The 9194-nt window shown below is 41.5% G+C and overlaps 1 protein-coding gene across 1 annotated transcript; it reads left to right on the top strand.

The window, feature by feature from the left end:
* Positions 1 to 1709: 1709 nt before the first annotated feature.
* ap4m1 (adaptor related protein complex 4 subunit mu 1) lies at positions 1710 to 9194 on the top strand. Its single transcript, XM_018751626.2, has 15 exons — positions 1710 to 2266; positions 2382 to 2467; positions 2714 to 2820; positions 3534 to 3630; positions 3767 to 3877; positions 4066 to 4146; positions 4420 to 4482; positions 4629 to 4695; positions 4960 to 5013; positions 6122 to 6228; positions 6584 to 6675; positions 6934 to 6978; positions 7363 to 7413; positions 7617 to 7734; positions 8087 to 9194. The coding sequence occupies exons 1-15, from the start codon at positions 2209 to 2211 to the stop codon at positions 8276 to 8278; spliced, it is 1329 nt and encodes a 442-aa protein (XP_018607142.2). The 5' UTR covers positions 1710 to 2208; the 3' UTR covers positions 8279 to 9194.

The raw sequence follows: 9194 nt of genomic DNA, 5'->3' as shown, positions 1-9194 counted from the left end.
ACACATCTAATTTTCTTTAGGATACTTTAAAATATGGCTCCACCAGCTAAAAGTTAATTATTCGAGCATTTACTCCCCACTGTTGCAAGTGGCTCAAGTGTCACGCGCACACAGCAAAACTCCTCTGCGAAAACTGGCGCGAGTCGTATTTCATACTGGACCAATAGAAATCGGAATTGGTGCTCCAAGAGGAGGGGCTTGATGGTGGCGGGAAAACTTGGGTAATGGGAGTGGCACGTGGTTCTCGATAGCCAGTGGCTGGGGGCAGATCCGCTGCGTCGGAAAGAAATTAACAACCGTCATGTGCTGCTCTTCTCAAATCTGTGTCGTTCAGGTATTTAGTTAGCTAAACATGTGCTTAAGTGACACGCAAAGAGGGGCTCCATTGGTATTTTTCAAATGTGTCCTAATATCTTTCTAATAATTGTATAATAAACAAGGAATAATAATTCAGCCATAACGTAAGACCAAAAGGTTCAGTGTATTTCCTGGAAAGAAATTTAATGGTAACATAAATAGATATGACATGCATTAACCAGATATAAATAAACACATAGATTCTATGGCCACAGTGAATAAGCAAACCATTTTAACAAGTCAAAGTTCCCTGCAATATTAAGGTATATGAGCATCATACAAAGTATAAATTCAGTACAGCTTTGACGCTATACTGATGTATATTCCATCATGTAGCTTTCACAAAGGACCATCTTGCGTATCTTAGAATTCTTACAGCTTGTTTATGCATGTACACATCTACTCATGTGATGCAGATTAATTGGCCTTCCAAAAAGCATAACACCAAGAACTTAGGCATTAACCTCCTTTGGTCAAAATCTTATCTTTTTTACTTAAAAGTTCATTTGGTATGACTGACATACACCATCTTGTATAATGTGTAATGTAGCAGTATGTGACAATCTTCCCAAGACAGATTCTCCACCTCCCAGCAGTCCATCTATCTGTGGGGAGCGCTGTCAAATCAAGCCAATTTTCTCATTTCACCTGTCTCATCAGTCAAGCACCTAGGGGTATAACTATCAACTCAAGTAACTGCTTCTCACAGCATTTTCAACCCTGCAGATATACACACATGCAACATCTACAACTGCTTGTCCCGAGTGGGGTCATGGCAAGCCGGAGCCTAACCCAGCGACAGAGGGCACACCCCAGGCAGAATACCAGTCCATTGCAAGGCACTCCAAGCAGGAATCGAACCCCAGACCCACCACCGAGCAGGCCCTGGCCAAACCTGCTGCACCACCACACCCCCTCCCCCCAAGTCACCCTGTAGAAAACTTTTTTATAATATTTTCCGGATCTCCCATATCTCACAGAACACTCTTCAGGTGTTCAGATTGAGGTCATAGTGGTATGTAGCTTGCTCTACTGTAGCTCCCTCCTCTATGGTGTTTACCCTCTGCAATCAATAAAATAAAAAAACAGTTTGAACTCAGTAATAATTCAAATGCACAGAATTATTAGTGAGTTCAAACTATTTAATAACATTAGCCAGGATAATAATGATTTTCAACAAATCACGTCGAAACACAGTAGAGGAAAAAAAAAAAAAAAAGAAAAGAAAAATTGTGGGACATAGTTGCGCAGCAACTATGCAGCGGCTGAGGAATCGAACATTAACCTTCCTGAACACCCGCCTTAAAAGCCTTTGTAGCGTTTTCATTGGTTGGTTGTCGACGAACGTGATCGGTGTTATGTTGAGAATGTCTATATCTTAGACTGACTGCATTTAGGTTTATGTTACGTGTTTATGTTCAGTGTTTTTATTCTTGGTTAATATCGCTATGAATATTCACCGTGCTCCTAGTTTTGAGGCTTAATTTTTTAAAATCAAATTTGGAGCTGAACAGCATTATAAGGTGCCAGTCAGAAGTAATCGATTTTACCGGAAGTAATTATACGTTGACAGTCTGTGTTTACTTAGGGGCGATGTGTGACACGGATAACTGTTCCAGTACAGAAAGGGAATATCGGACCTGCTGACTGCTGCGACTGCACTGTTGTACAATGCGCAATGGAAACTTTTGTTGTGTTTGTGTTGTTTTCTGGCTTTTTAATACTCAACACAGCACAAGGCAAGGCAGTTTGTGAAAGGTTTGCTGTTCGAAAGAGGAACGAGCTAGCCTAGTACTAGTAGTTCGTTCGTCCGCAATAAATAATAATAATAATAACAACAAAATAGGCAGAATGATTTCCCAGGTGTTTATCTTGTCATCAAAAGGCGATCACCTAATCTATAAAGACTGTATCCTTTTCGTCCCTGCCTGGACGAAGCTAGTCATGCATGGCCAAACGTAGCTCAGGCTCAGCTGTGTGCCCTGGCCTGGCTGGCTATTTCTCTCCTTAACCCGAGCTGTTAGTTCGTGGAGAGGCTAAAAGTGATGTTGTCAACGTGTTCTATCAGATGGTAACCGATTTACCTGCAGATCAGCCTCCTGTTCTCATGGTGAGTGCAGCAGTGGCTTATTTCAGCATTTTAAAGCAACACTCCATTCGTGTACGATCAAGGCAAGGGGTAACGTTCAGTGCGCAGGATGTCATGTGTTGTTCTGTCAGTGTATCAGTACCTCCGTGCAGACACTGCTCTTAAAAAAGTGGGACCTCAGCTGACTTTGTGTGTGTGTTCGTTCGTTCGTGTTTGTTATCTCTGTCATTTTCATTTCCTGGACCGACTGGTTTGTGGGTTTTGAAGACGCATGAGGGTCTACACTTCATTCACGTGCGACAGGGAGGACTGTACTGCGTCGCTACAACCACCGCCAATGTCTCCCCCTTCACCATCATAGAGTTCCTCAACAGGCAAGTGTTCCTTCCAGAATGTGACATGTAACACCGAATTGGTGCCCGAGGCTTTAATCCAAAGAGATGTGAATATCCTGCATTTTTGCACTTTTTAACCAGTTACATATACAGTTGGAAACACACACACACACAGGCCAAAGCCACTTGTCCCAAGCGGGGTCGCGGCGAGCCGGAGCCTAACCCAGCAACGCAGGGTGCAAGGCTGGAGGGGGAGGGGACACACCCAGGATGGGATGCCAGTCCATCACAAGGCAACCCAAGCAGGACTTGAACCCCAGATCCCACAGAGAGCAGGACCCGGCCAAGCCCACTGTGCCACCGCATCCCCCCAGATGGATATATTCAGTTGAAATAAAGAGAGAGTTATCACAAAACTTAGGAACCTTGTGTAATGGTGCTAGCTCTTAAACATTACAGCTACTAGAGATGTATAAATTGAAAGAGCTGTGCATCTGAATATGTAGTTTGAAAAATTAATGTTAGAAGCAAGTCATTTATTAACTTGTCCAAATCTGTTTGTGTGCTCAAAGAGCTGCTGGTGATTTATTGGTTTTTCTCATTTTGAGCAAGAGATGCAGTCTGAATTGTAAAAGGTTACACTTCTACATACAAATAAATGCATTAAACCATGCTTGGTTATTTTGTGTGAAAATTTAAACTAAGCACATTGTTAACGAAAGAATTAGTTTGTACTGGCTTTGTGTCCGCAGGCTGACAGCTCTCATTAAGGACTACTGTGGCAGCCTCTCCGAGAAGTCAGTCAGGATGAACTTTGCCCTTATATATGAGATGCTGGATGAAATGCTAGTGAGTCTACTGCAGTAATGTCTAAAGTCACCACAGTCTCCCTGCATATTTATTTGTTCATGTTATTGGCCTGGCCTCATGCATCCTAATCTTTCATTTTACTTCCTGAACCCTCACTTGTCCTCTCCCCTCCCAGGACTATGGCTATATCCAGACCACTTCCACAGACATTCTAAAGAACTTCATCCAGACGGAGGCAGTCAGCTCTAAACCCTTCAGCCTGTTTGACCTCAGAAGTGTGGGGCTGGTGCGACAGGATGCTTTCACTGTTCTCCCTTCTTCCACTGTTTTCTTTCTTTCTTGCTCTCTAACCCTCTGATTCTGTCATTCCAACCTTCTTTATTCTAGAGAGTCTCATGGCATTTGTTGACAACTCTGTCACACTCTTTCTCTTAACATTTTTCTCACCCTGTATCTTTGTTTCTGTCAATCTAGTTTGGTGCAGAAACCCAGCAGAGTAAAGTAGCCCCAAGTGCAGCTGCCAGCCGCCCTATAATGTCCAGCCGTGGAGATCAGGTTAGTGATACTGGCTATTAGATTAGTGCGATTGATGACCAGCAGTAGTGAATAAATCTATCAAACTTGGATTGTCAGTAGAGTTTGTGTAAGGATCAATGGAGAAATGTACAACAATTTGAAATTAGTTGTGAATGTTGGTCTTCCTGTGCCTGGCCAAGGGTAGAACATGCTGGTTAACCTGATTGTTCCACTGAAGCAGGGTGCTATTCTGAATCATCCTGCACTAGGAAATAGCTTTGACTGTCTCTGTCTCTCTCTTTCTAAATCTAGGAAGGCAAGAACGAGATATTTGTAGATGTGGTCGAGTGCCTGACGGTGGTCATCGGCTCTAATGTGAGTCTGTGCGTTGTTCTTTGTGGTGATGCTTCACTTGCTTTAGTGAGGAGATTATGCTCAATCAGTAACCTCATGCTTCTCTGCTTTTCATGTATTTTTGCTTTCTGTACTCCCATCTTCAAATTGCTTTTATTCTGGTTCAGGGAGTGTTGATGAAGGCAGATATTCAGGGGGAGATCAGGGTCAAGTGCTACTTGCCTAGCTGTTCAGGTAAGGAGAGTCTGAGGTCCATGCCATACAGGCAGCAAATTGCTTGATCATGAAGGATACAGCTTGAATGATGCTAGTTGCCATAGTTCCCTGAGGAAGAGTTAAAGCGTATTACTCCATGAAAATACACCACTGTATACATTGGTGGAAGTTTATGTCACCTCATTTGATTAATGTGTACAATAATTGTGAATGTAGCATTGAGCTTAGGCCTCAAAATTTTGCTTATTTTTAAAATCTCTCCACCCCAAACCCTTTCTGCAGAGATGAGAATTGGGCTGAACGAGGAGCTCAGCATAGGGAAATCCCAGCTACGAGGTCAGTGTGCTGCTGCCATTTCTCCACAAGATACCTGCTGTTTTAGTCTAGATATGCATTACACTTTTTCAGCAAAACTGTATGGATGCATAAGAGTTAGTAACACAAACTTGGTTCCAAGATGTCATAATCATCTCCTGCATTTCTGTATACTAAGATTGTGTAGTGAGATGGAAAACAAAATGTGTTAAAACTGTGAGCTGAAAAAGAAGACAAATATTTTTGGGGTCTCTAAGATATGTGGTACTGAAGGCTTGAATTATGCAAGGAATTTCGTTGCTGAATTGAGGTGTCTTCAACACTGCCACAACAGGGTATGAAAATAAAACGTTGGTCAGACAGCACCACCACCCTTTACATTCACATTACACTATTCTTTTAATTTTCTGTGCCTCTCCAGCTCACACACTCCTTCATTTTTTCAATTCCTATACTGTCAGTATGCACTTTATGGAGTAGCTAGCAAGTTACATTTCTTTGGGATCGTTCATTGGTATCATGCAACTGCTCTTTAGATGGTGAGACAAATTTGTGGGAATTGATAACTCTAAATTTCTTGTAATGCATTTGTGTGGTTGCCCTCTGATACACTGATGTCCTCTCCAAGGTGTACCTGCCTCATCTGGTTCTTCTAGGATACATCGAACCACTGTGAACCTGTGCTGGACATGCAGTTTTGATAATAGATGGATAGACAGAAGTCTTGCAGAGTATTTTTATTTATCATAATTTTATTTGAGATTTTTACAGAGGCTAAATTGTTAGTAAGTGGTGAGACATGTTTCATTCAGCTTTTATTGATTGCAATTTAATTATAATAGTGACTTTGGAGCTATCGATGAATTGAGTTACGAATAGACTTCTGGTCCCAGTTGTGTTTGTAAATTGAGTACCCAGTATATTCTCCAGCAGTGATTCTGTTTTTGAGACCGTGGATTTTTCACAACTACCAGTTCATTGTCAATCAACAACGTACATCTCTGAGATGTATGTCACTTTGGAGAAAAGCGTCTGCTCGATGAATAAATGTAAATGTAAATCTGCCTTTCTAACTCCCTTCATCTCTTTTCATCCTCTCTCTCTTATCTCCATCATTTGTTTCATTCAGGCTATGGGGCTGCAGTGCGTATAGATGAGTGCAGTTTTCACCAGGCTGTCCGTCTTGACGAGTTTGAGAGTTACAGGATCCTGAAAATCTGTCCCAGTCAGGGGGAGGTAAATATGCCAACTATTTGGGAGCATCACATATAACTAGCTCCTCATCCTCTGTTATTGCTATGTATACACATTTTCAGTACAAACACACTGCATAGAATTCATTTCAATTTTGAAGCACTGGAAACTTAAAGTAACTTTGGTTATGTCACTTCCACATTGTATACAATTATTTTAAGTATTTTTAATTTTGTTTGATAAGTCCTGTTAAAAAAAATCAAAACATAATTTTAAGATGTCTTTTATTCAAAACCCTTTCATTGCTCACAGACAGATTAGCTCTGGTGTATTGTTATGGAAGCAACAACAGCAAAGCCCCTCTTCTGTACCTGTGGTTCCACTTCTGTCTTATTAGCAAACAGTGATGCAGTACCAGCTGTGTGATGACCTCCCCTCTGCCCCACCCTTCCGTCTCTTTCCCACTGTTGAGAGGGACAGTGGTGACAGGTATAGTTGCCACATGTTCCTTTTCATTAATAGGATGAATATAATATATTTTCCTAGACTTTGTACTCTTGAATCTAATGGCACTCCTTAGATCTAGCATCACAATGCTGATTTGTGTTCAGGAAGTTAGAACAGAGATATGTATGTGCTGTTATAAGCATTTTAGTGTGTGCTTAGTATTTGGGTATCAGTTATTCACTTTTGAACAGTAACACATAGGGTCTGTTTTTTGTCTTTTTTTTGACTCTTTTTACAAAGGCTGTTAATTTACCTGAAAATGAGGTGTGATCTCCCACCAAAAAGGTGAGATGTGTGTAGCTATTTGCTTGACTGTCATACATAATCAGTGTGCTAAAGTGTGTCATCTAGCTATTTGATTTTCTGGGAAGGAGAAACTGAAAACAATGAATAATAGGGCTGCATTGAGCATCCACACATCTCCTTCTGCAGGATCCTATTTTTCCAGTAGAACTAGAACTCTGTGTGATCTTCATAGATAATAATCCATAAGCTTTGGCTGTTTTGGTTCGTGAATACAGGTGAAAGCACTTTGCATGGGCTTATGTTGTCAGTTTTTTCTTAGGATTTTGTATCCATATCAATGTCCATATATCCAGAGCCTGTGTCTGAGTATGTTTTGCTTTAATTGGAGGCTGATGCTGACTGCCACTTCTTGCTGTGTTGCAGTTATGCTGTAAATGTCTCAGTGACCATACCGGTACCAAAGGGCTCAGTAAGGTAGAAGAAGTTTCCCTATCACCCTTTACCTCTTTCTTACTCTTCCAATAACATCTTACTTCCCTGACTCATTCTGTCCTTCTCAGTGTTGTTTCTTACTGTCCCTTGTTCATTATTACCCCTGCCCATCTTCAATTCAGTGTCGTACCTTCAGACTTCACAACTAATCTTGTTCTGGCATGCATTTTAAAACCCACCACCAGCCTGTCTCAAGAGCTGAGTAGTCCGGACCAGAGTGCAGAGCTACAGCCCAGTTGCAAGGTGATTCAATGGGAGATCCCTCGCTTCCCTGGTGGTGCCCAACTCTCTGCCCTGTTCAAGGTAAGAAATCATGCATACTCCCCCCTGTAATCTGGACTTTGCAGAAGGCCTTGACTACAAAATATTTAGATTCAAGGATAAAGTAATGGTCATAGTAGGAGTGGCAGGTATTGTAGTGATTAGAACTGTCATCTTGGAAGCAGTTGGACCTGTGTCAGAATCCCCACACCTGCTTTATTTCCCCGAAGCAAAGAACATACCCTGAATAGCTCCATTAAAAATTACACAACTGTTAAAATGTGTAAATAATTGTAAGAAGCTTAGTATCCAGACCTAAGAGGTTGTCAGGTAAATGAATAAATGTAAATGTAATAACATATGTCATCTAGTCATCTTTCCCTGTGATCCCCAGGTGGAGGTCCCTGGTTTGAGTGCTGCCTCACTGCTAGAAGTAGGCCCAGTCTGTATGTCCTTTGAGCTGCCAAAACACACCTGTACAGGCCTACAGATTCGTTTCCTTCGCCTTTCTCCAGCTCAGCCTGGTCCATCACAGCGTTGGGTTCGCTACTTGACCCACTCAGACTCATATACCATACGCATCTGATAACGCATAGACGCTACTGTATAGTCCTGTGTCTGACACTTTAAAAGATTCTGTAATGCAGATATATATAGGGACAGCAGGTAGTGTATACATAGACATAGACCTGTAACCTGAGGTTTGCTGTTACAAGTCCCACATCCCTATATTGATATAGCACCTTTGAGCAAAGTAAAGTGAAAATACCCAGCTGCATAGATGGCTGAAACACTGCTGACATGTTGGATTAAAGTGTACTCTAAGCAGTAATCGCTGATGGTGATGAGGAAGAATATCTGAACCTTTTTACTCCCTGTTGATTGAGAGGGAAATTATCGAACTCCTGATGGAGTCTTTAGAGTTCAGTTTCCTGTCCTTTGAGGGAAGTTTACCTGATTTGAACTATGGACTCATTACCTTCCACTTGTCGATTCAGTTTTGTTCCTCTACTCAAGGGCCAGTTTTAACACCCTCTCAGCCAAATGAGTTTGTGCACTGACTCCAAAGACAATGCCTGATCCCCATGGACCCACTGAAGCTTTTCTCCACAACTGTTAACTTGGTTCTAATATATTATGTACTTTAATCAATGAGATGAAAATTATACATTGTTACCTGCTGTCCTAAATAAAATATGAATTTGTTAAAATAAAAAAAAAAAAAAAAAAAAAAGAAAGTACCAAACTGAATGCTGCTGTGTACAAATGGTAGTTTCTGTTCTGATGCCATACTGCCCTCACATCATGTTCTAGTACTACTCAGGGTATCTTCTGAAGCACACAGTGAATGCATTGTGTAAAACTGAGCTTGTGGGTTTGAGGCACCTCGGGTATTATTCAGGAGAATGGTTGAAATGCACTGCTGGCCCGTGATACACACTTCCACTGTGAGTCATCTGCCTTCTCAGTTTGTTTTATAGTAGCTGGTGTTTACACCATAC

The sequence above is a fragment of the Scleropages formosus genome, chromosome 4 (assembly GCF_900964775.1).
Source record: "Scleropages formosus chromosome 4, fSclFor1.1, whole genome shotgun sequence".
NCBI lineage: Eukaryota > Metazoa > Chordata > Actinopteri > Osteoglossiformes > Osteoglossidae > Scleropages > Scleropages formosus.
The sequence above is the reverse complement of the archived record's forward strand: the minus strand, read 5'-3'. Positions and strand labels throughout refer to the sequence as shown.

Coding starts and splice junctions, on each gene's coding strand:
- ap4m1 (XM_018751626.2), top strand. CDS start 2,209: ATGATTTCCCAGGTGTTTATCTTGTCATCAAAAGGCGATCACCTAATC. Junction 2,821..3,533: donor ATCATAGAGTTCCTCAACAG/GCAAGTGTTCCT, acceptor TTGTGTCCGCAG/GCTGACAGCTCTCATTAAGG. Junction 4,696..4,959: donor CTACTTGCCTAGCTGTTCAG/GTAAGGAGAGTC, acceptor CCCTTTCTGCAG/AGATGAGAATTGGGCTGAAC.